The 27405-nt window shown below is 33.1% G+C and overlaps 1 protein-coding gene and 1 long non-coding RNA gene across 8 annotated transcripts in view; one reads left to right on the top strand and one right to left on the bottom strand.

The window, feature by feature from the left end:
• Positions 1 to 27405, bottom strand: part of LOC106075953 (uncharacterized) — a 73668-nt gene that overhangs the window by 19716 nt on the left and 26547 nt on the right. For 5 of the 7 annotated variants that reach the window (XM_056009557.1, XM_056009553.1, XM_056009554.1 and 2 more), the window contains 3 exons: positions 23896 to 24082; positions 19928 to 20043; positions 7309 to 7549 (listed from right to left, as the gene is read on the bottom strand). In XM_056009557.1, coding sequence (XP_055865532.1) covers positions 7309 to 7549; positions 19928 to 20043; positions 23896 to 24082 — 544 coding nt within the window. Of the gene's footprint in view, positions 1 to 81; positions 571 to 1415; positions 7161 to 7308; positions 7550 to 19927; positions 20044 to 23895; positions 24083 to 27405 lie in introns of those variants that run through there. The other 2 variants (XR_008774597.1, XR_008774596.1) reach the window with 2 other exon arrangements.
• On the top strand, positions 13771 to 15288 carry LOC129922695 (uncharacterized). The gene is made up of 3 exons (XR_008774598.1): positions 13771 to 14164; positions 14319 to 14429; positions 15274 to 15288. It is a non-coding gene; the product is annotated as an uncharacterized LOC129922695 (long non-coding RNA).

Genomic DNA, 27405 nt, shown 5'->3' with positions numbered 1-27405 from the left:
CCACCTGGGTTTTAGTTTTTTTTTTAAATGCACTCCCCCCATATGATTTTAAATGACATTAAGTTTTGTTAATTTAAAAAAAAAAAAATAAAAAAAATTCCCTTTTAGACCTTGCGATTTATGGGGCAGATTATATAAAGGTCATCTGTTTCTGTGGCACATGGTTAGCAAGAGTGTCATGTGGCCAGCACAATGACCAAACACCTTTACTATTTCCCACCTAATGTTTTCCCATTAGAGCTGGGTGGTCTCAGAGGTGCCTTAAAGATTCCAAAATTGAAAATCACAATCTTCAAACCCATGACCTCTTGGTTCAGAAGCCAAGCTATTTATCACTCAACCACTGCACTTCCCTCTTGTTTAAATGGGGCTCAAAACAATAGTTTTAAAGAAATACTAAATCCAAACCTGTTGGCTGAATGACAGGATATACATAAATATGTACAGAGTTTTCAGTATAATACAACTTATTAAAATTGTTCCAAACGTATTTTGCAACATTATGGGATTTCACTTGTGCTGCTATGCAGGAGTCCAAGAATATCATCTTTTCTTGTCACAGCAAGTTATCTAGTTAAAAAAAAATAGGGATGCAAAATGAATTTTTTTTAATATTTGGGATTTGATGCAATGATCATGCTAAATGTATGTATATATCATGAAGTATATGATTTTGCAATTCTAAAAATAAACTGTACCTAAAATGAGCTACTGAGTTAATGTGTAGACACTGGCATGGCCCTGGGCCTTATTTATGAATTTTTACTATAGGTGAAGGCAGATATCAAGTTAATTTGATTTACGTTGCACTAATCTTAAAGCACGTATATTATAATTTAAATTTTCATGGAAAAGTTAGTTTTCAAATACAAGTAGGCTACTTCAACTTTGGAGAAAAGTGCATGGGGAAAAATTTTACTTGCAGTGCCTTACCATGAAAAGGTGCAACCAATCATTAACTTTTCAGTAATGCATGCTTTTTTCTTGATATTCCAAACATATATATGTAATTATACAATTTGTCAAATAGGCTATCTTCTCTATAAAACATTAACCATTTAAAAAAAAGTTATAATAAATTGAATACATTGTTTTATCAAACATACAAATTATAAGATAAGATACGATAATTTTATTAATCTAATAAAATGGAAATTCAGTTTGACTACAATGGACATACTATTGCCTGATTCAGTAGTTTATCTCAAAGAATGGTATCATTTGTCCTGCACAACAGCCAAGATATATTAGGCAACCATGAATGGTAAATTTTCTTAAAGAGAGTTATTAAATTGCGAAGAAAAATGTTAATTTCTATCCCAAATATTTGGCTCAGTATACCGTTGCTTGACCATGAAAATCACACATTTCATAAGACATCTATAACTAAATTCAAATTGTATAGTAGTACTTACACCATATATAGAATGGATGCCAATATTCTCGATATCTGCCCAGAGAGTGGATATAGTATAAGTATGCTTATTGAGCCAAACTGGTATGTCATCAGAACTGGTTGTCATGGTTCTACTTGTTAATAACTGAAAATGACAAGCATTTTTTTTAAAACAATTTATCACATACTAGATCAGAAGTGTTGCCATGAAAAAATACCAATGGTTAGAGAACACAAAATATAATAAAAAAATAAGATAGCATTTATTTCTGTGGTCAGCACAGCACTATATTCATATAAACAAAACATGTCAACTTCCAACAGCTTTTAAAGAACTGTATGTCTAGTAAACACGGTCTAAGCATGACCATAGCCTGGCATAGATAATAAATTAAATCTTTTACGGCATAGGCCCTATATAGATTATATCTCTATAACTAGTCTGAATTGTATACTGATATCTTAATAATAAGTTCTCTAGATCAGTTGATTAGCATTTTAGCTATTATCAGTAAATAGTTTTACATTATAGAGTCTAAATTTAAACTTAATCTAGATCTAGAAACTAGAGGACTAGTTGTCGAGATTAAACTTGACTAGCTTAGTAAGCAGATAGATCATAGACAGAGTAATAGATTCTTGCCTCGTTGTCCCTCTCTAATCAATTTCAGACTTTTGAGACATTCTAGTGACTTTAACCACAAGGATGTGATTTTTAATCCAAATCAAATCAAGCATTGTCAAAGTTTTAAAAGTTATAGATCTAGCTATATATATAGTCTACCAGATCTATAATCTATGTACTTTAACATAGAATATAAAAGATCTAGATCTATAAATGTCTACTTTTATTTAAAAATGATAATTGAGTTATAGCATTGAGTCACTGACTTACAACTGACACAAGTTACAAGATAACGTTCCACTAATGGCACTAGCTCACGGTGACTATCTCCTAGAACAGGGGTGGGCAAACTACGTCACGCAGGACACATGCGGCCCGCCGGAGTGTTTTATGTGACCCGCCGACTCCTACAGAAATCAGTTGTGCCCACAGTATATAACAACTGATGGAGCTGGATCTTTGACTGATTAAAATAGTCGTTGTTGTTGTTGTTTTTTATAAAAAAAATATCCCAACCATAAACTCTAAACAGGAAAGTTTGCACAAAGCTGCTTAAAATTTCAATACATTATTGATCAGATAGACTTTGTAATCGAACTTCACAGAGCTAGGAAGTGTTAACCACAGGTAGTTCCGATTTATGAACAAAATAATCCACTGTATTCGCTATCTTAGCATGGGCAAGGCAAATGAGAACAATATAAAATCTCAAGGAAGAAATTGTTATGTTACTTGAAGGACATATTTCATGTGTTTCATAGTTGCTATCGCAATGGGCCTTTTACATAAGAAATGTAAATGCATGTTAAATCTTTTCAAACAAAGCTTTCCCATTTCTACAATCAAGCAAAAGAAAACAGGATTTGTCATTGAAAGGTGAAACTATTTCTAGTGAAATAATTAAAAGTACAAGAACTATTTAGATTCCTTAATTGTGCAATTTATAAAATCAAATTAAAAGACGTCAAGAACAAGTTTTCAATACTATCAGCTCACCATTTAGTGCAAAAGCTGATTCTACTCCAGAGGCCATAACTCCAATCAAATAGAATTTCCAGTAAGCACTTCCGCTAAGCCGACGAGACACACACCCCGCTCAAAAAGTTAAAAAGTTGGAATTGAGTTTCCAAGACGATAGATCTACTTATTTGCAGGTGTGGGTGAGCAGCTTGCTTTTTTATTTTGTCTTAGCACCCAGTGGTGCGGCAAGCTGTGGCGGGATAGCACTTTATTGTCCGAGGGCTGCTCGGCTTAAGGCAGGCAGTAGCTATCCAGTGAGGCTAAAAAGCCTTCCTACCGTCAAGAGTGGTCCCTGGCGTTCCAGCTTACGCCAATCAGCTAGGAACTTATCACCGGTAACTACCACTCTCCGTGTTTTTTTCAAAGACATTACTGTCAGAGATGGAGTGACCTCTCCATTGCTGGGGGAAAGCCTGGGCGGTAAATTTGCGAGTGCTGGGCTGCCCACACGTCAGCACATGCCTCTCTTCCATACTGACCGGGTCCAAAGGGATGGCGAGCCATCACAATTTGGGGACAGGTGGCTGCAGGAGTTTGCCAGAGAGCAGTAGTCTTACTACTGTCCCCCCCCCCGCCTACGGGGCTCCAGGGCCGGATTTTCTGTTAGGGTTTACTCCCTTAGCCTTAGACCTCACAGGGACACACATACAAGGCAGTGCGGCTATTGACCCATAGCTAAGGGTTTGGTTTATGGGCAAGAGGGCGTGTCCGCACGCCAAAGAGCCATGCCAGCCTCACATCTTCGGGCCAATAAACCTCCTCCGAGACCCTTGCAGTTTAGCCTGAGGCTTCTTTAAAATAAGGTGGCAAGATAAGATAACCATCGAGGAAATGCTACAAAGAGCAGGGTGCCAAGACATCCGCTCTGTTATCAGCAGCAGACGCCTTGGCTGGCTTGGCCACGTTCGTAGAATGCCAGTAGGTCGACTTCCACAGGACATCCTGTATGGCGATCTAATAGAAGGCAGGAGAGGTGCTGGTCGCCCACTTTTACGTTATACGGATGTATGCAAACGCGACATGAAGCTCTTCAAAATCGACACTGGCAGCTGGAAAGAGGTGGCACTGGATAGATTCACATGGAGAGAGAGCATAAAGGAAGGCTCACGGATTGCAGATGTCATACACAACAGAAGCAGAAAGAAGGGTTAAAATGCAACGGCGCCTGGTGATTATATATGCCCAACCTGCCATCGCAGCTGTGTATCAAGAATTGGCCTCTTTAGTCACACAAGAAGTTGCAAAGGGAAAAGATCGTCTCTGGAGACGTAAAATGCAACAGAGATCTACTTATAAAAAATGAAAATTAATAGTAGATCTAGTATTAGTAGTAAATTTCTAGCTCACAAATAAGATTTCATTTTTATTTATGAACTTCACTTGTTTAGAATGTAAATATTGATGAAATAAACAAATTATCGGGTCTAGAGCTACAAGAAATGTCATAAGGGGGTGGACAAAATGGCGGCGTTGTGATGGCAGAAAATAACAAAATATTTAAAAAGTGGTATTAAAATCGTCTTAAATTTTTTTTCCAAATGCGCTTTAAAATTCATGCGCTCGCTAAATAAATTCTAAATTATATGAATATATCCAGAATATTAAGCCTTACGTGGCCTGGAGTGGTTTTACATCGAGGACAAAATTTCCTCATAAAAAAACTCACCAAAAACTATAAATCCCATAGCCCACAATGCTAAACTGTATTTTCAAGTTTTTGAGTAATGCGATCGATAGATCGCGATAAAACTTGGTAGAATTATAGCCAAGCATGATATCTAGCAACAAAAAAATATGAATTATGGGGCATTTTCCTAGACCCTGTATTGCTAAAAACGAAAAAGGGGTATATTTGATTATAAATGTAAAAATGATTAATAACTTTAAAAAAAAATCGAAATTAAGCATTAATTAGGCCAATGTCTAAAGTAATCGATAACACAATTTTAAAACTTCTCGCATTTCATTCAAAAGTGTAATAAATTTCCAAGTGCAGCCTATGCCAAAAAAAAGTAAAAAACGCAATCTCACATTTATCGGTCATTTTTTTACTTCCGCACTTCCGGGTTTTTTCGCCTAACAATAATAATAATTTTTTATAAATAATAATAATAAATTATACTATCTATAGGCCTACTGACTATAAACTATAACTAAGTATAAATATAAATAATAATTATAGATCTAGACTAGATTTCTAATTCTAGAATTAGCAAAATATTTCTGGATCTAGATAGTAGATATCATTTTTACTCACCTTTTACTATGTCTTTACTAAACGATGCATAGATTTAGACCACATCTGATCAGTCTCTGACGAGTCAAATAGACTTTTGAAAAATGCAAATTCGAAATTCAAAATACCCAGATTTAAGTATTAATATACCCAGATTGGTAGTTGCTCGTTAATTATTCTTTATATTTATTAAACCATGTCTATGAAAAAAAAATTATTATTATTATTATACAAAAGTTATAGTTATGAATATTTACTATACGCAAAATCAGTAAAAGGACTTTTTAGTTTTGCAACTCATCATTATGGCTGGTAAAAAGGAGGAACTCCTTAATGCTGTGAGAGTCGCATCGGTCAAAAATCATCCTTTAAGATATAGATCTACAGCTGAGGAAGCACAAAAAAGGGGGAGTTGTCCAAAGAAAAACTGACTGGACAACGCAAAAGAATGAACTCTCTCTTGAAATTTTGTTAAGAACATCCGCTGACCGGGAAAAGTGAAGGATTTGATTACGCGGGACAAGTGATAATTATGGCATGTAAATAAAATTTTTTCCAGATTTTGTGTAAAATACCCAAATGAGGAAGTACTGGAAACATCTATTTTAACGAGGTGGCCTTGAAAAAATAACTTTTGTGAAGATCTCTTATTGAGGGAAATTTTATCTTTTTTATCAGATAGTCAGAAAATGGATACAATTTTTACAGATCTAATTAAATATAGTGTAAGGAAGTTTTACTCTCAATGCAGGTCGATCAAAGTGGCTCTCGGAGTAAATTTCTTCTTTGGCATCATCATCGATTTTTCAAATGGTACGGTGCGCGAAAAAAGATGCGCGACGGCACTCTGATCATAAAATCTCGAAGCTGGTGTTCCATCAGTATAGTTCCATGGTTTGGCGACATTCGACGATTTCCTTCATTTAGTATAAAACTTCTTGTTGGACATCTTTTATCAGCGTCGACTACCTTTATATTGCTTGCTTTTCGCCTGTGTTGTTTCCATATTTAAGTGTTACCTCCGTTTGGTGTATCTGGAAAAGACTTATCACGGAGGCGCCTAAAAATATTGATAGAAATAAAAGAACTACGCTGTAGTTTTTATTATCCGGTTTACTATTTGGCAGTGATATTCGACATGAGCCGAATAGCGAAAAAATGCCGAATATTCGGCAGAAGCCGGAGCGACTATCCGGTGCACCCCTAATAACAACACTAATGTTTAAAAGGTACACTTCATTTTTATTAACGTGAACAAGAGAAGAAAAACCAGCAGGAGAGTCTAATACACACTAGTGACACACTTAAGTGAAAATTGTGGACACGTGAACATATAGTTCGTCCATCGTGGTTCGATGAGGACCACTTTGTCATCCAGGGGGCTGAGGGCTTTGCACTGGGGTTTTATGCCTCCTTATGTGGCTGGTGAGACCTGTGTGAACCCGGAATGTTCGGCCGCACACTGGGCAGGTTATTCCAGCTGAAGCTAGTGTCATTGGCCTTTCTTTTTTTCTTTGTTATTTTTCTTCTGCCAGCGTTGTTCTTTTTTCCTCATCAACCTGTGCGCCAGTTTTCACAGCGCGACGCCATGATGCTCTGTCATGTGCCTCTGTCTCCCAGGTGCCTTGGTCTATGCTGAACGCCTTCAGAGAAGCTTTGAGAGTGTCCCTGAGGCGCTTTCTTTGACCACCTTTCGAGCGCTTTCCTTCGCTTAGTTGGCCATACAAGAGTCGTTTAGGGATGCGGTGGTCTTCCATTATGTAGACGTGACCTGCCTATCGCAGCTGGGACTGCATCAGGATTGTATGGATGCTCTTCGAAGGACTTCAGTATCTGGTATTTTGTCTTGCCATTTGACATACTGAACAGAAGAACAAGGGTGACTAGAAATAAACAAACACACACATAACATACATGAACATAAATATACATATAAATTTAATAGTAGTTTGGGCTGTTTCTCTCCATTTCTTCCTGTCAGTTATAGAGTCTTTTTAATTGCTAAACGTTTGGAAGCAAAAAAAAACTTACCTGTACTTAAAACATCAATAGTAAACATTTTTCTGCTCCGTTCATTATTTCCTTCCGTAACAACACAAATGTATGTATTGCCACTGTCACTTTCTTCAAGTGTAAATTTCAACTCGGATGAATACGTATAAATGTTGCAGCCAGAAACAACAGATGATGATGGGTTAGAATTAGTGATATCATTTGGATATGGATAGTCTTCGTCATTGCGTTTCCAAACTGCTTGCAAATTTGCAGGACCCTAGAAAGGATGTGTATTAAGAATACATTATACATACTAAGGAAAAAAAGGAAGTCTTGTGATGTTATAACATGTTTATCAAATAGATGTAATATTTCTAAAAGTTAATTAATAATTAGAAAATAACACAGAAGTTAGTGAATTTATAATTGGGATTTTTCAGGCAATGTCATATCACATCTGTCTGTCTATTCCTCTTCGCATAGACAGGCAATTCATACATACACACACACACACAAGATACAGAAGAATGATAAAATACTATTAAAAGGTGCATAAGCAAAATGCCATTTCGTTATGTTCATTTTGTTAATAATACTAGAATAATTCTAAAAACCTTCATTTAATTAATCACACAAGTTATCTATATTATAAAGTAGAATGTGTGGTGTATGTATGTATGTTACTTATAGACATCAAAACCGCTTGACCAATCTTGATAAAACTTGGCAGGAATGTTTCTTGGGTACCAACTTAGACCTTAGTGTATGTATTGTAGCCCTAAAACAAACGTAAGACCCTAAAAAAAATAAAGTTGTCCGACTCTATTACAGCTATAGTATTTTATGGATCTAGGTCATGTCTAAAGTGTTGACGTGAGAAAAGATCGAAAGGATTTAGACCTAGATCTAATTTTAAGAAATACACTTTTGCGCAGATAGTTTTTTACTTTGACACATGAAAATACAAAAGAAGATCCATTGATTTCATTAAATATATAAATTAACCTTCAATTTTGTGTTTCAAAAGCATTTTTTAAATAAATTAATTCCTGATATCTGTGACTACAGATTTCCTGGCGAACATTCTTTCATTAGACAATACCCATAGAAATATATATATAGACTGGAGGATAAAGTAAAAATTATTATGGGAAACATTTGGGAAAAGATAAGTTTGTATGAGTTATACAGCAGTTATGAGCAGTGTAAAATTAAAAGTATTTATAGTTTTTTTTTCAGCCATAACATATATAATTGATAGAACCCCTTCTGTATTATTATATCTCTAAACGTGCCTACCAAATCTATAATTAAAATAATTATAAATAGTTTTAAATACTAGATTTAGATCTAGTCTATATAAATACTATAGTAAAAAAAATACTACTTACTACTAGTACTATACTACTATACTATAAACTATACTTGTAATCTGTATATATTTATAGTCTAGTCTATAGTTAGTATATAAATAGTCTAGGACTAGATTGTCACTAGATCTATAATCTAGACTTATACTAGATCTAGTCTATAGTCTGCATGCATAGATGATAGACTGACTAGTTTAATAGTTAGTAGTAAAAAGTATGAAAAGTATTAGACCTAGTTATTACAAATAGTAGTCATAATTTTTATATTTAGATCTATTAATATTAAATTTAGTCACAGTCACAGTCACAGTGATTTGAGTGATACTGAATTATTCTGACTTACTGAAACTTAAAGTTACTGTGTAAAATATTCATTTTTTTTTAAACCTTTAGAATTTATCCTTGGCCTATCGTACTACGATCATTAGAGCACGTTCTGCTCATTTTCTTTGACTTTTTAGACTAAAAACTAATTCTAACAATTTGAATCGATAAGACGACCGCCATACATTAATAAAGAAGCCATGTCAACAAACATAGATCCCATCACAAACCTATATATATTTGCCTATGTCTATGATTATGAAACAAAGGCAAAATATTGGGAATATGGCAGTTTTGTACTTTTCAAAACTAAAGATCATAATTATATATTGGCTGAAATGTTAGTCTTAGAATTTATAGCTCAATTGCCGCCATTTTTTTTTCACATAGATATAGTACATAAAACCATAGACTATATATTACATGGACTGCCAACACTAAGGAAACTAAGCATAAGTTCCATTCACCGAGGCGTCCTTGGTTGCATGGTAAATTGACTTCCGGTAGAATTTGTTACTATATAAAGAAACCATTCCCGAAGATTTTTACCACCACGTTTACAGCAGATCATAAATGGAAACTTAATTTTCATATACGATGTTACAGAGGTAAGTGTGCATAAGTCAATTTGTGACTTAGATCTATGACTATAAAGCTTTGTAACTGATGTTCTTAGCCAATATAGACTAATTAGCCAAGCCTGTATTTCGTGTATTCTTGTTTACGACATTAATTGTCTGCTAATTAGTGCTGCCAGTTTGGATTATTGTTGTTTTTTTTTTTCATCACATTTGATTATTATTATTATTATTATTATTATGTATATTTTAAATGTGATAAGCGATTTACTGAAAGAGTCAATACATTTTTGAGAGTGTCATTTATTAACTTTGTATATAATGGGTGATATAGGCCTAAGTTAAGTCTGTGAATGAGTCATTCTAAATAAAATAACAATATAGTGAGTCAATAAGCCTACAATCTTACATCTTTACCAACTTTTGTTCAGATCTACAAATATTTTTTTATTCAATTTGATTTTAATTTCAAGATAATGTGCATTTTTATTATAGTAGTGGAAAATCAACCATAAAAAAAAAATCAATGATGTATGTATGACTAACTGAAAAATCTGCATAAAAATTTCGGCCTTCAAGTTTTTAGTTGTTTTTTTAAACTAACTAGAATCCCAAATAACATCCAATTCTTCTAAAAGCTATAAAAAGATCTGATATTTTTTCGAATATTTCTTCGCCCAATAAAATTTTAGAATCATTAGGTTCAATAGAAAGTGATTGTACAAAATACACATTAATATGTAGACTTTCACCCAGATGTAGTGACCTAGGCTCGAGCTACGGCTATAAACTTTATCTACAAATACGACCTTACACACAACACACTACTATATATATATATATATATATATATATATATATATATATAGTAGTGTGTTGTGTGTAATATGTGTATATATATAATAGAACACTAAACACTATTTATGTAAATGCCCATTTTTAAGTTTGTAAAATAATAATTTGTTTTTATAAAAAATCTGGCTATGTCTATAGTACATGTAACAAAATTATGACTAAAAATATTATGAACGTCGAGTTGCTAGGTTCATCATCTTTGTGTGTCTGATAAACCCAGAGAATCAAGATATAGAGTCTAGAATCTATATAGGCCCCCTATTATATAGAATCTAGCTCTAGTCGACTCTAGACTAGATCTAGGATAAATTTGAAGTCTAGATGATCAGCTTCATCTTACCTTGATCATGGCATGATCAACATGATCATGATGATGATGAATAATCTGACTTGTTAACTTAAACTTCGACTTCGTCTTATTACTTTTAGCCTTAGCCTTAGGCTTAGCTTCTTTATATGTGAATCATGAATGGAAGTATGGAAGTGCTTGGCTCACAGCGTCACAGATCGTTCTTTAAACTATTTGAAGATCTACTTTATCTTTACTAACGACTCTAATCTATATCTAGTTTATATCTATATTTTATATGATAATAATGACCAAGACTCTTATATTATAAGATCTAGAATATGTATCTAGATTTAGATCTATTCCTATACACTGATTATACACTACAGATTTAATGTTTCTGATGAGCAATACTATTGATAGGGCTGATAATCATGGAGGAGTTCTTTTAGCAATAAAAAACACTCTTATAGCAGAAGAAATTACCTTACCTAACTCAAAAAATGTAGAATCAACATTTTGTAAAATTAATACCACCTCAACATCCCTAATAATAGGCAGCATTTACAGACCACCAAATTCTAGTTTAGAATACATGCAGGAACTATGTAATCAGATTACTACACTTAAAGAGACAAATAAAAATGCAGTTTTTTGGATTATGGGTGATTTCAACCTACCTGATATAAATTGGAAAACACTAACCATAGATAAACACCAAAACCTTAAGGACATAAATGAGCTTTTCATAGAAACTTTACACAACCTAAGTTTAGATCAAATCATTAAAAAGCCAACTAGATTAAACAACACATTAGATCTCTTCTTAACCAACAGACTTGGATTAGTAGTTGATTATGAAATTATCCCTGGTCTATCAGACCATGAGATCATAAAAATACACAGTCAGATAAAAGCAGTAGCCAATACAAAACCCAAAAGAAAAATCTTACTCTGGAATAAATGTAACCTAACACAACTACACCAAGCTGCACTAAACTTTCAACAAACATTCTTATTAGAAAAAGACATTAACCAACCAGTCGATGACCTCTGGAATTTCATTAAAAACCATCTTAAAAGCATAATAGAAAATCATATACCAACTAAATACACATCAAACAAAATAAATAAATGCTGGTTTAATAATAGACTAAAGAAGCTTTGTAAACAGAAGGAAAACCTCTATAGAAAATTTAAAGAAACTAATGCAGAAAGAGTTTACAAAAAGTATATAAAAATTAAACACTTAACCCAAAAAGTAAGCAGACAGCTGCAGAGTGAATACATAAACAATGTAATATCTAAAGATAACAACAAAAACCTATGGTCATACATTAAGTCTAAGAAAATGGAAACAACAGGCGTAGCGCCATTAAAAGATGAACATAACATAATACATAATGATAATGAAACTAAAGCAAACATTCTAAACAAATACTTTGCATCAGCATTCTCAGCCCCAGGAGACAAAGACATATTACTGAATTTGAACCAAGTAGACAACATAGAAGATATAGTAGTACAAGAAAATGGAATTCAAAAACTATTAGCCAACACCAAACCAAATAAAGCTTCTGGACCTGATGGTATTCCAGCTAGATTACTCAAAGAACTAAGTAATGAGCTAGCCCCAATGTTCAAAATACTCTTTCAGGCTTCACTTAACCAGGGCAGAGTACCAAAGGACTGGAAAGAAGCTAATGTCACCCCCCTATTTAAAAAAGGAGAAAAATCTGACCCAGGGAACTACAGACCAGTATCACTTACCAGCATCACATGTAAAATCCTAGAACACATAATATGTAGCAACATCATAAACCACTTAGACAAACATAATGTCCTCACACCATACCAACATGGCTTTAGGAAATATAGATCATGTGAAACACAACTAATAGGACTAATTGATGATTTTTCAAAAGGTTTAGATAATAGTGAACAAATAGATGCTATCTTACTAGATTTTTCTAAGGCTTTTGACAAAGTTCACCACCATAGTTTGCTTAAAAAATTAAAATATTTCGGCATTAATGGTCCACTGCATCAGTGGATTAAAGACTTTCTGATAGGGAGAGAACAAACTGTAATAATAAATGGCTCTAAATCAACACCGATAACAGTAAACTCAGGTGTACCTCAAGGTACAGTCTTGGGTCCACTACTATTTTTAATTTACATAAATGATTTACCAAATTGCATTAGTTCAGGAACAAAAGTCAGATTATTTGCAGACGATTGCATAATATATAGAACAATAAAAACAACACAAGACACAGATATTTTACAAAGAGAATTAGATGAATTACAGAAATGGGAATCAAATTGGAGCATGTCTTTCCACCCAGAAAAATGTCAGTTGTTAAGAGTAACAAAAAAACTAAAACAAATTAATTCCACTTATCTTATTCATGGCAAACCAGTATCACAGACTAAAAACGCAAAATACCTAGGTGTTATAATAAATGAAAAACTATCATGGAATCCACATATTGATGAAACTACAAAAAAATCAAACAAAGCATTAGGATTTATTAAAAGAAATTTCTATAAATCAAATAAGAACATAAAACTAAAATGTTACTTAACCTTGGTTAGGCCAATAATAGAATATGCATCCTCCGTTTGGGACCCCTCAACTCAAGAAAACATTAAGAAACTGGAACAGACACAAAATAGAGCAGTGAGATTCATAACAAACGAATATTCACATTTGACTAGAGTAACACCTTTAGTAAAATCACTAAATTTAGAAAGCCTTCAGGACAGAAGGCTCAAAAGTAAAGTAGCAATCATACATAAAACACTGAACCATAATCTTCAAATACAAAAACAAAATTTAATAAAATACTCTGAAAGACACAAAGATAAAGGCACATTCCTCGTCCCATATGCTAGGACAAATTTGTACAAATACTCCTTCTTCCCTAGTGCTATTAGAGCATGGAATGGGTTGCCTGAGCTAGCCAGGAAAACCAGTGACTTGGCAGAATTTAAGTCATTGGTTAATATGCATGACTAAATGCATGACGCGTAGGACGTAATCATCTTCTTTTTTGAAGTAACGTCTGTATTATATAAGAAGAAGTATTGTCTACAGCCATTGCCCATTAACATAGGCCCTACTCATGTACTAGATCTAGCTCTTTTGATCACAACTCATATCTTGCCTAGATATAAACAACTGTACTAGATTGGACTAGACATTCTAATCGGTTCTATTTTCTTTTTCATTATTCTCACACATGGCAGTAGGTACCAAATTGTGCTATTTATTCACTGTAGATCTAGATCTTAACTTTTCTCTTAACTACCAAAGAAGTACACAAAGGATGTTGAATGATACCCAAAGGGTTCTAATTGCTACCATTCAATGTGTGGATTCAAGTATTTACCCAGATACTGCCACAATATGTTATTATTGTTTTCAAAGGAGTTTGCACACAGTGCCAGAAGCTGTATAAATACATTTAACAGTAAGTTTTTAAGTTGAGTTGAGAAAATGCTTTAAAAAAGTCTTTACATAATTCTTTGAACTAAGTCACTATAAATATTTTGGAGATTTTAAAAATTTAATTAGAATTTTATTATTGCTCACATTAAAAGCAATTGTTCTTTTCTTTTCCGCAGATGTATATTTCAAGAAGAAATGATGCTTTCTTATTCCTAAGAGTTTTATCAATAGGATGAATGCCACAAAACTCACTTGTTATGCCAGAAACTCTTCCTACGAAACTTCCAGTAAGTAAAAAAAAAGTAAAGTTTCCCTTTCAGACCTTGTGATCGATAGGGCAGATGATGTAAAGATCATCTGTTTCTGACCATTCTGTTGCCTACGGTTAACGAGGGTTTACATGTGGCCAGCACAATGACCAACTGCCTTTACTTTCCCCAACTAATGTCAGGTACCCATTAGAGCTGAGTGGACTCAGACTCAAATTTAAAATTCCAGACTTCACCAGGATTTGAACCCCGGTCCCCGGTTCGGAAGCCAAGCGCTTTACCGCTAAACCACCAGGCCTCCTTCCAGTAAGTAGGGCAGCTTAAAATTTAATACTTTTATCTTAGTGCAAAAAGAATAAAAGCAGTCTTCAAATTCTCCCTTTAAATTTGCAAAGATATGTTCATATTTTAATGTATGCAGTAAAAAATTATGTTTCAAACACTCAGTACAATATTCAATGACTCTCTTTATTTGGGTTACCTCAGCATGCTTGTGCAGAAAATTTCCTGAATTTAAAAAAAAACTGTTCCCTTCACTTTCAAGTGCATTTAAATGATTCATTAAATTTTCATAATATTACTGAATATAATGTCAAAGATTAAATATTGTTATTATTATACTATTTTTTTTTAAATATTTTTGTTTCATAATATGTTCCCATAGCATTTTTTATGTAAAACCTCTAATATACTTTACTATACTCCTAATATACTTTTTAAGGAAGTGTTTTGTTAGATGTTTTCAGAATCGATTTTATCTGTAAAGGACTTGAACATATGGAAGTTTGGTACTATATGAAACTAAGATTGAATTGGTGACTTGTTATGAATTTAATGTATGTTGTTTCTATTCCATCAACAGTACTAGAATTGGTCCAGTGCCTGTGATCCTCTGAGTTGAAGGAGAATGTGCTTCATAATACGTACTAGTAGCTTGCTGATAGTTGGAAGTTCATGAATACTATGTTGTCCTTGATTTGATGATTCTGAAAACTACCATTTCTGAAGACTTGAGCATTATTTCTATAATTTAAAAAATTATTTTCAGGAAATATTGTGTTTATAATATTAAGAAAGTGGAGATAATATTGTTCTTACTAATATTATTGTTATTATTATTATTAAAATAGAAAGCACATTATTACAATATTCACTTGTCAATAAATGTTAGCCATATTCAATTTTTAGTTACATGTTCAGACTATTAAATTTTATTATTTAAATTATAGCAACTTTCTCTTTCAGTCAAGCTTAAGATACATTCCTGTAAAAAGTCTATAATAATAAGTTAATACTTCACAAAAAAAAGTGTTTGAATGGTTTTTATTTGTTTGTACATCAAATATGTATTAATATAATTATCATTTTTAGATGAAACATTGAATACTGAAGATGACAATTTCAATTTCTGATGTAGGCCTATTCTCATTTCATAAAACAAACAAAATATTATCTGAAATTTCATCCCTTCATGGTAACTGTAACTGGCTTCATAAAAAAATGGAGTGATGACTGGGTTGACTATACATTTTGGTATAAATAATGTACCAATGAATGTAGCTTATACTGTTCTTTTCCTCATCTTGAAGTGTGTGGACTGATAATTTGCTGTTGCATTTTGTTTTCATAAGTCAATGACACATGATACTCTAAATGACAAATATTTTCTACTCATTACAATAGCACATTTCCATGCTGTTTGTCTAAGTGGAAGCAGATAAAATTTGTTCCTCTATTAGCTGTAAAATCTCAAAATTCATGAGCAGCTGAGAAAAAAAGAAAAGAAATTCAAACTAGTTTAGACATGTTATAAATATATATATTTGCTAATAAAAAATGTAAGACTACTTTATGTTACAACAATGGACAGCATCTTTAAAGCTGATATTAATGCAATCACAAGAAATTTTTTTTTCTCTACGATTAGGCCTGTTTTAATTTTTTTTTTTAATGTAAATAAATTTTATGAATAGGATTTAAAATAACATGTACTTAAGGAGATTTTTTTACCTATTATTTCACAATTACAAGTAATTTAAAGTGATACATGTATTGATAACACATGTATTGATAACACAATGTTATTGGAGAAAGTAAAAAAAAATCTCACTTGTAGTGACAATCAAATCAGGTTTTTGGAAGTAGTTTATAAAAAAAAAACAATGAAAAATGCATTATAAAAAGTTTTCGCTTTAAATAAAATTTCTCTTGGGTGACTTGAGTAGAAAGTAATAGAAATATGAACTTCATTTAGCAATATGCTCACACTAAGCAGAAGTAGTTTTTACTAGTGAAAATTGTCTGTCCAAATAAGCTATTGAAACTACTGTCAGCTTCACATGATAGGAACTGTAAAGTTTGACAGTTCTTCCTCTAAGACTTTTAGGTACCGGTATTATCTATCAAGAGCAGGGTAAAACAAGGATGGGTTTTGGCCATCAACACTATTCGGAATTTTTTCGTCTGTACTCTCATAGCGCCTTGGAAGATATATCCACAGTAGATCGGACGGAAACTGGCTTGACCAAAACGAGGAGACGACATAACCTGATTAGGGGACTGATGTTTGACGACGATGCGGCTGTCACTACCGTTCGCAGTAATGATTACAAAGGCTAGTCAATACTTCGACAGCTGCAGGTCAATAGTTCAGTCTAACAATAACTCTCACCAAGACGGAAAAAGGGCATAAAAAGTCACCATCATCAAACTCCATTTGAGTGAGGGCTTGAGAGGCTCAAATCTTCTCTTGCAAAAGCCCTGGACAGAAACCCTGCTGTATTGCGTAGTGCATACATGTCACCATACAGATTGAGAATTTTTGGTTTCTCTGACCTGTTGAGGCGGAGATCAGCAAGTCTGGGGCAGTCAAACAGAATATGAGGCACGGGGGCACTGGGATTCGAAATTGGGCCATAGCCGTGAGAAACATGAGGCAACAGGACAGTGGCCTGTCCTGCACTGTGTTATAATAAATTACTTGCCATAAAACATCACAGAATGTACTTTTTCTATTTTATCATCGACATCATATATAGGCCAAACAATCTTTTATTACATTTTTCAACTCGGAGAAAAGTTTACATCTAGACTTATTACCTATTTAGGCTTAAGGCCTACACACAATATAGGAATTTTTTAAAACTTATAAACGTAAGGTCATTTTAGCCTATTAAAGTAAGAGCATATAGATCTAAATGTACCGGGATATCCTTCTGAATAAGTCTTACTATTTGGTTTAGGCCCTATATATATAGGCTATGCTCTCACAAGAACCTCAATCCAATGTCGTAAACAAGAAAATACACGAAATACAGGCTTGGCTAATTAGTCTATACTGGCTAAGAAAATCAGTTATAGAGCTTTACAGTTATAGATCTAAGTCAGAAATTGATTTGTGCACACTTACCTCTGTAACATCTTCTTTAACAATTCAGTTTCCATTCATGATTTGCTGTAAAAGTGGTGGTATAAAATCTTCGGGAATTGTTTCTTTATATAGTAAAAAAATCTACCGGAAGTCAATTTACCATGCAACCAAGGACGCCTCCGTGAACGGGACTTGTTTTATTGAAAAATATAGGCTTAGTGCGTAAAGTTGTCAGTCCATGTAATATATAGTCTATGATAAAACATATTTGACTTCCCCCAAATAAAAATAACTTCCTACTTCCAGTCTATATTTATTTATGTCTATGACAATACCGTAATGAATCGCGTACTAAAATTAATTCGTTTAATTGTTTACTTTATAATCCCATCCCTTGATCTAAAACTCTAATTCAACTCTAAGATGATAAAACTTCTCTTCGCACAGATAGTTTTATACTTTAACACATGAACATACTAATTATAGTCCATTCATTTCATATTTTGATCAAATAAACATTCAAATTTGGTTTTCTAAAGCTACATTCGTTTACGAAAGCTGCGAAGCCGAGTTAAAGGCCTAGATCTATATTCATTAATGAATCGCGTACTAAAAATTATTTCGTTTAATTAATTGTTACTTTATAATCCCATCCCTAGATCTAAAACTCTAATTCAACACTAAGATGATAAAACTTCTCTTCGCACAGATAGTTTTATACTTCAACACATAAACATATTAATTAAAGTCCATTCACTTTTTATTTTGATCAAATAAACATTCAAATTTGGTTTTCTAAAGCTACATTCGGTTACGAAAGCTGCGAAGCCGAGTTGAGATAGGCCTAGAGCCCTAGATCTATATTCATTCATGAATCGTGTACTAAATATTATTTCGTTTAATTGTTAACTTTATAATCCCATTCATTTAACAAAGCTATCGCTCTTTTCGTTTTTAATAGATAAGAATGTATCGACTTGGGGGAAAACCCATTTTCGCAAAACTAACTTTATTTTCGTAGCGAAAGAGAAATAACGTGAAAGGATCATTAGCTACGTTTAACATACATCTAAATCCAATCCACTAGATTATTCAAAAGCATTTTTTACATAAATTAGTACCTGATATCTGTGACTACATTCTTTCATTAGACATTACTATTACCAAATGGTTACACATTAACACATATCTCTACTGAGTCTATTCCTAGGCCTAGGTCTAAAACTCTTATTGAACTCTAAGATGATAAAACTTCTTTTCGCAAAGATAGTTTTATGCTTTAACACATAAACATATTAATTATTGTCCATTCATTTAATATTTTAATCAAATTAAAATTCAAATTTGTTTTTCTAAAGCATTTTTAATACATTCGTTCGCTGCTCGCTAAAGCTGCGTAGCCGTGTTGAGATAGGCCTATATTCATTCATGAAAAAAAGTTCACACATGCTCAGCACAGAATGAACTCTATAAAATCCAATTTTTAACTCTAGATTAGTGTAGATTTAAATCTATGTCTACCTCAAGATCTACTTTATACTTTATACACATGAACATACAAAATTTAGTCTATTCATCTCAAATTTTAATCAAATATATGTAGGCCTACAAGCAAATGTTTTAATTTGAAAAAAAAATGGATTTAAGCCTATTAGCTATTTTGATTTAATAGATTCATTCACACTATTTTTACATTGACACATTCGCTTTACTTATTACATTATTATTTCGTTTAATTGTTTACAAAACACTCTCAGTGACTATATCGAAAGTAATGCGCAAATAAAGACCCGCGGGTCGCGGGTAACATATGTCTAGTGCTTAATAAATTTGATTTCGTGTGGATAAATATTGTCATTTAAGTATGTAATTTTTTTTTTTTGATTTTTATAAATAAAAGTGTTAATATTGTGTTCATATAAGGAAAAAAAAATGTTATAGAACAAGCAAAAAATAGTAGAAAAAATACTTTGAGAGACCTGAAAGTGCTATACGAAAAAGTAATTAATTGCTCAGGACAACTCATCTACCTAGCAGTCTTGCTTCTAATTTAAAGATTAAAAAATAATAAACAAGGACTTCTGAAGCATACACTTTGAAAGAGAAAATTAGTACTTAGCAAAGTCTTGCCATTTTTTCAACTTACAGTGAACGTGCAAGTCATAGAAATCTCCTCTCCAACACTATTGACTGAAGAATTTTCATCTGTTCCATCTGCTTGATTGTGTGGAGCCATAGAAATATTGTTTTGAGTTATACCAACTGAAATTAGAGAATAACCAACCTACATAGTAATTATTTTAAAAAACTCCAAACAATGAAATATAAAAGTATCAATTATTTAGTTGAGACTTTGTACTATCATTCAATTATTTCTATTTTTACAGGTGTACATTTATTCAAAGCGCTAGATTGCTGACCTGCTGTATGTATTTTAGGAAAATCGTTAGATCCATATTCAAGATACGTGTCCAAGCAAGTTCTATGTGTTTTTTGTTTACCATGTTAAGAATTTGCAAGCTAATAATAAAAGTTGTAAAGCAAAAATTTTATATTTTATACGATCATCTTATTTGACACCAAAGAAAAAAATTGTTAAAATATGTTAATGTGGGCGACAGCTACTTTAAGACTTCTAAAAGTATGTTATACTTTGAACTATAATTACATTGATATTGAAGGATTAGGTTTTTAATAGCTGACCAATCCAAATAGCAACTCTAAGATGGCAAAACAGCAATATAAACAGCGATGTCCGTGCGAGGGTGGTATGGACAGTATAGAGGGACTTCTTATGGTCCGACAGTTACGCTGGGCAGGGCACGTATCCCGTATGGCAGACGAGCGTATGCCAAAATCAGTTTTATTTTTGGTAAGCTTAAAAATAGTTGTCGTAACAGAGGCGCAGCCAGGAAAACGCTTTAAAGATCAGCTTAGATGCCAACTTGCCTTAGCAGACATAGAAGATTGCACATGGTTGCATGCAGCCTCAGATCGAGAGAACTGGTGGTCAATAACAAAGGCCGTGGATGCACTTTTGAGACCTATCGAAATCCGCTGACGAGGACAGACGCAGACGGCGAAACGAAAAGAAAATCTTAATGGACAACCGGCAGACAATAATTATATTTGCCCTGGTTGTGGCAAAATATGTAGGTCACAGCTGGGGCTGCGTAGCCACGGGAAATATTGCATTCCGCATTAATCTTCGGACTCAATGACAACACTTATTATTATAATATTGAGTATATTAGGTCTTGGTATTGAAAAGTAGACCTATAGTAGAAAAATATTCTACATTTGTATAGATATACTGACCTAGACTAGCTATAGAAGTTTTCTAGATCTAGACTCTATATAGAATAATCTAGATAGTAGATGAAGGCCTATCCTAATTAATATACTTTAGTCAGGTAGAGTTAGATCTAAACTAGTGACAATCTATTCTCAAGATAGAATCTAGATTTCTAATCTAGATTTGATCTGAGATGTAGATCTTGATAGAGAGTCTACTTAATGCCAGTATCATAGATTCCGAAGTTAAATGATGAGTGCAGTGTTTACTATTTATTTGAATGTTTCACGAATCACACGTGTCCATGTGGTGAAATGACTGCACATAGGGAATACGCAGAATCGTGAATGGCGTGAACGGTATACGAAGAACCTGAAGAACCTATTGCGACTTGACGACTTTGTAAGTTTGCCTGTTGTGGTGTACGTGATGTCAAAAAAAATGTAGATTTTAAAATTCTAAAACAATAGATCGACCTATTCCACTTAATTTTTAACATAATTCTACTAATCTTATTTTTAATATGTAGCTCTAGATCTACTATGTTATCACGCATTCATTCAGATTTTAATAAACATATTTAATTATACTAATAAAGAGATGTAATTTAGATTTATACGGTGTTAGCGAATAGCATTACACAAAAAATGATCATGGGTTTTTCTAAATTCTGATACTTGGTGTGTAATAGTAAAACTGCACCTACCTAAAAAAATGTAAATACTGAGCAAATACCAATATTTATTGTAGTATATACAGGTCTTTATATTATATAACTTTCGTAACATCTTTAGAGAAATGACTTTGTAATTTCTTCTACTGGAAATTCGGATCATTCGCGTCTGAGTCTGACACATATATAATTTTTATGTGCAGCAACATATTTATCTGTGACAACAGAACATTGTGTCAGATTTAGTTTCAGATCTTGTGTCAGATCTGGTGTTAGATTAGGTGTCAGATCTAGTGTCACATTGCTTTAAAGTGCTGGTAACAAGTAGATCTAGTGGTTTCTAAATTGCTAAAAGTACAATTTATTTGTGGTGTCGTTAGTTCATTTTGTTTAGATCTAGATCTAGACATAGAATCTAGACTCTATACGAATAATGGAATTATTCGATCCTCCTAAACCATTGTCACTAGACAGTAATCTATCTGAAAAATGGAAAAAATGGAGACAAAGTTTTGAACTGTTTATGGTCGACACTGAAAAAAATACGAAGACCGAGCAAGTGAAGAAAGCTTTATTATTACACCTGATCGTTGAACCCGCTAGAGGCATCTACAATACTTTTCAAGTATGTGAAGATGAGACTGTAGACAAAGTAATTGAAAGGTTTTAGAATCATTTTTTGCCTAAGTCTAACACTGTGTATGACAGATTTAAATTCTTCACAACAAATCAGAAGGACGGTGAAATGTTTGAACAGTATTATACTATGTTGAAGAATTTGGCAAAAGAATGCAAGTTTGACAACTTCGAGATGAACTCATCAGAGATCGATTGATGTGTGGCATACAGTCAGATCAAGTGAGAGAGAGAGAGAGAGACTTCTGAGAGATGTAGACTTAACTTTAGAGAAAGCAGCAAGCATAATTCGTGCTGACGAGCATACCCAGAACCAAATGATAGATATGAAAGGACCACATGTAGATGCTACTTATAAAGACAGACGATACAAAGCCAGTCAAAACCTCACAGGAAAAAATGGCAAAGAATCATGTAAGAAGTATCAAGGTTTGTTTAAAGGGAGTTTGAGTTTTGAGTTTAGGCACATCGGCACAATTTAGGCCATGTTGTGCCCGTAATACTTTAAAGATCACTCTTCCTTTATATAACAAGGGCTTAATTCTATACAGTTAAATAATTAAAAACAAGATCTATTCACAGTTAAAATAGTAAAGGTAGTAAAAATTTAATAATTTGGTAAAAAATCGGATTAAAAAAAACCAATCATGATACGATGGTAAAATCTATTTTCACAAATATTAGCTGCATGAAGTATACCATTATAAAACAACTTCCTCTAAAAATGTATCACTTCAAAATAGTAAGCATACAAATGTCAAAAACATATTATCTTTATTGTTTAAAGTTGTACTTCAGTTTGATGCACTTTGAAATGTCATGGAACCACCAATAACTAGTCATACATATGCTGCATTTTAAAAATAAATTCAATCCTCTTCTGGACGCCACAGCTAAAAATCAACTAGTACGTAACGTCAAACGAATAGTTATTAGGAACGCTGTAAGCACCGTGGCCAAACCATTCCCTTATCTGTTAGCTTATGGAAATTGTTATCTTATCTGTAAGTTCAAAAAGTGAAAGTCAAATCAAATTAATTAAGAAACCATAATTCGAGTTAACAGTATTAATACTGATTTGTGAGTAAAATTTGAGGCAGTTGAGCGTTTTCGTTTGTAATGGGCTTGATCGAAAGACCACACTCGTGTTCAGATATACGTCTGGTGGCTTCCAGGTTTTCGAGCAAAAAAAGCGTCCATTTAACGATGGAAAGGTATTTAATTATTTGGACGTAAGAAGACGCTAGAATTTTAGTATAAAACGTTTTTCCTTAATGTAAGTATTTATTTTTTAATTTGTAATAATATCTTTCTTGCTTGAATAGTAGTCAAATATGGATCAAGAACTAAATTAAAAACATAGAACATATCAGAAAATCGAACTTGACTTCGAGACCTTTTAAGGTGAAGTTTAAGCTTCATAGCTGCCAGATAGAAGGCCCATATAAAACAGGTTAAGATATGTAAATTATTTAATCTAAGAAAATAAAAAAAAAATAATAGAAATTACCCTTGGCAGTTAAATTAACAGGCGTTGTTTCATAAGTAGTAACAGGAGATGGCAAGACAGCTTGACATTTATAAAGTCCTGCGTCTGTACATTGATAGTTGACCACAGTTACAACAATCTTCATTGTGTTTCTATTTGAAAAACCTTCACCACCAGAGAAATTAATTTGCCATTGAAGTGGAATGTTCTGTTAAAAAGAAATTTGAATTCTTATAAATATATTAAATAAAAAAGAAATAACTAAAGTAAATGCAACTGCAATTTTAATAGACAAAACTGTTCATGCATTAATTCAGTATACATCAATTAAATAATTTAAAATAGCACAGATGAAATTGAAAACTATTCTTAGCTGCTATTAACAATGTTTCATGTAACTGAATTAATAACCACTGATATCTAAATTGAGTAAATGCTTGTAATTTAAAGTAAAATGATGATTTGAAAAGATATGCATATTTCCATTTCTATTTTGTGTAACATGCTGATTACATGAAAACAAATTATATGAATGTTTTTATTTTCTTATTTTATTACAAAGCGTATATCAACTCACTGTCTGTCTGTGTATCTATGTTTTTGTCTGTCAAGTACAATTTATGTACACGTTATTTCTCCCACACACAATCTCAGTACAATTTGAAATTGTGCACGAACTTGTTCCTAACAAAACTAGAATCAATTTAAAAAATTAAGTATTGGTAATAAATTACCTTTTTTGGTATAAAACAAGTGTAAAAACTTGTACTTGACAGATGTGGCGGTAAAAGCTGAACTAGACCCCTTTATACTTTGTATTAAAAAAAATCAGGTCCTCGCTTAAAATATTGAAATTAACAATAGATAGCCGTGAAGCCTTCTAGCTTTATAACCACATCGCTGGCACAGAGGTTAGTGTATTGGCTTGTGAAGGCTGGTGCTCTCGAGTTTGAATTCTGGTCGTACTTTTATTTTATTTATAAAATATATTTAAAAAGGTATAAATTTCAAATGGATTCCCCCCCCTTTTCCCAAACATGTCTAGACAAGTTACAGGATCATAGCGTACGGAGAAACTATAAGCATGAAACTTCGTTAAACAAATACAATTGACAAAAATATTTCTAATCGCACAGATTTTTTTATTTTTACTCCATATAATTATAAATATTATTACATGACTTAATTAATAAAATTACACTTAATATAAACTTCGTTTTGACAATAACTTAACATTTAAACGATTTTGTAATTCTAATGTTTTAAAAAGACTAACTTAAAAGTAAAGTGTATTAAATAAGGTAGCTTATAAACCTGTGCAAAATATCTTTAATATGCTAATTTGATTTATGCATTTGCTTAACCAAATTGATTTATGAATGGAAAAATAATAAAAATGTATGTAAGATGACAGTTGGACCTAAATCTAGTAAGGTCTAATGCGTTGACAGAGATGGGCATTTTTGCTGTATTTTAAGGTTCTCCCTTTGTGAGAGGGTCATTTATTCTATTCAGCCCTTAATACACCTTACAAATCGCTTTATGTAATAAACCAGCCAAATATGACCCGCGGATTGCAGGCCTAAATCTGCATATCACTCACTCAAATTGTGATCTAAGAGGTCAACAAATTAAAAACAAAACTAGAGAAGCTTTCTATAGTAGTTGACATAGATTTAAAATTGTATGAAAAAAGTAAGCCCAAGAAAGCTTTGAACTAAGATTTAAATAAGATTCCTTTGTTTAAATTAGGTTAAAATACTGAAACTACTGACATATTGCTTTAAGATGGAATGGGAGAATATCATAATCTAATTAATGGACCTCATTCACTAATCGTAAACAAACAACATTTAGCCACGTGGTGCTCTATCTCTTCTATATAATTTACGATCTCATGTTTAATTCATGATGGTTGCCACGTGACAGTTTTTTTCGTTGTTTTATCAATAAGATCACGTGACTAAATGTTGTTTGTTTACGATTGGTGAATGAGGTCCATTATGGATGTTTGAAATCCCCATACATTACCACAGTGGCGTCACTAGGGTGGGTGTATAATTACCTCGTTATTTGATTGTTGAACATCTTTAAAATAAGTGTCTATTAAGTTTTAAAATTCAATTGTTTATTACAGTTTATCTACAGTTCACTGGGTTTGTGTAGTCATGTGAAACACTGCACGCATCCTTAATCTAAAAAATGGAAGATATTGCCATTAATCTATTTTTCAATTTTGCAACAATGCATCCATAAGTAAATTACACTGTGTTTTTTTCTGGATATCAAACTTGAAAACTTATCATTAACGATAGCAAAGTTAAAGTCTTGAACGATTTCATTTTTAATAAAATAGCCCTTTGTGAAAGTGTCGTCTGTTCCTTTGACTCAAAAAGTTCTTAATTTTAATTTTTTAAAATCCTTTTTCACATGAGGCCATACATATGCAGATTGTAAGAACGATTGAAGGCTTTGGCATTTGAATCATGCATTGTCAATTTTTAGTTATTTCAATAATAACTTTTGCTGCTTTTTAGATCTCTTCTCAGTCATGGTATTTGTGTTAGAATGTCGCGTTTTGGAGTTTGAGTTTTGAGTTTTTGGCACATCGGCACAACTTAGGCAATGTCGTGCCCGTACTCCTTCAAGGATTTTTCTCCTTTACAAGAGCTATATTCCATATAGTTAAATAATTAAAAACAAGGTCTATTCACAGTTAAAATAGTAAAGGTATTAAAAATTTATAAATTAGTAAAAATCTTATGTAAATATTACAGGGGCAAAATTTCACAAATCAGATCTTCGTAGTCAACCCCACCTCCCGGACAAAGCCAAGTATCTTCCCAGAGTCGACATTATCGAATAGTGTTTTTAAGTAAAATTTTTCCCTAACATCCTGGTATCTGGGGCAATCAATGAGGATATAATCCGCAGTGAGGCAAGAATCACAGTACTCACAAAGTGGGGGCTCTTCTTTCTTCAGTACAAAGGAATGTGGGTGTGTCCAATCCTAAGTCTGGACACGCCTTGTCAGACACTTAGATGTGGGTCGCCACCTGACATCCGCCACAATCTGCCTGAGTTTTTTGTGAGTCTCTGCCTCCCATCGATCCTGCCACTCTCGACATGTGGCAGAGGCAATACTTCGTCTCAGGTCCGAGTAGGAGGGGAGATTGTTAGCAATAATGGAAAGTGATCACTTCCCCGTAGATTATTGCGTACTGACCATTTAAAGTCATCCAGAAGTCTGGGGACGTATACAGTGAGATCAATGCACTTGAGAGATCCAGCTCCTGGGTGCAAGTAGGTTGATGATACATCATTAAGTATGCATAAATCATGTTGGATGAAGATATCCTCCAACAAGGGGACAAGCCATTCTGATATCCAGAATGAGCCTGCCAGGGCTACACAGGTGCTATACTCAGTCAGCTGCTGCATCGGGCATGTTTCCGATAGGGCAGCTCCCTGATTGACCCTCCAGCAACCGCCCTCAAGCATAGGTCGAATTCGACCTATGCTGGTAGCTTG

Source organism: Biomphalaria glabrata, chromosome 14 (assembly GCF_947242115.1).
Source record: "Biomphalaria glabrata chromosome 14, xgBioGlab47.1, whole genome shotgun sequence".
In the NCBI taxonomy this organism is placed as follows: Eukaryota; Metazoa; Mollusca; class Gastropoda; family Planorbidae; genus Biomphalaria; species Biomphalaria glabrata.
Note: the sequence above shows the minus strand (reverse complement) of the source record. Positions and strands in the feature narration are given on the sequence as shown.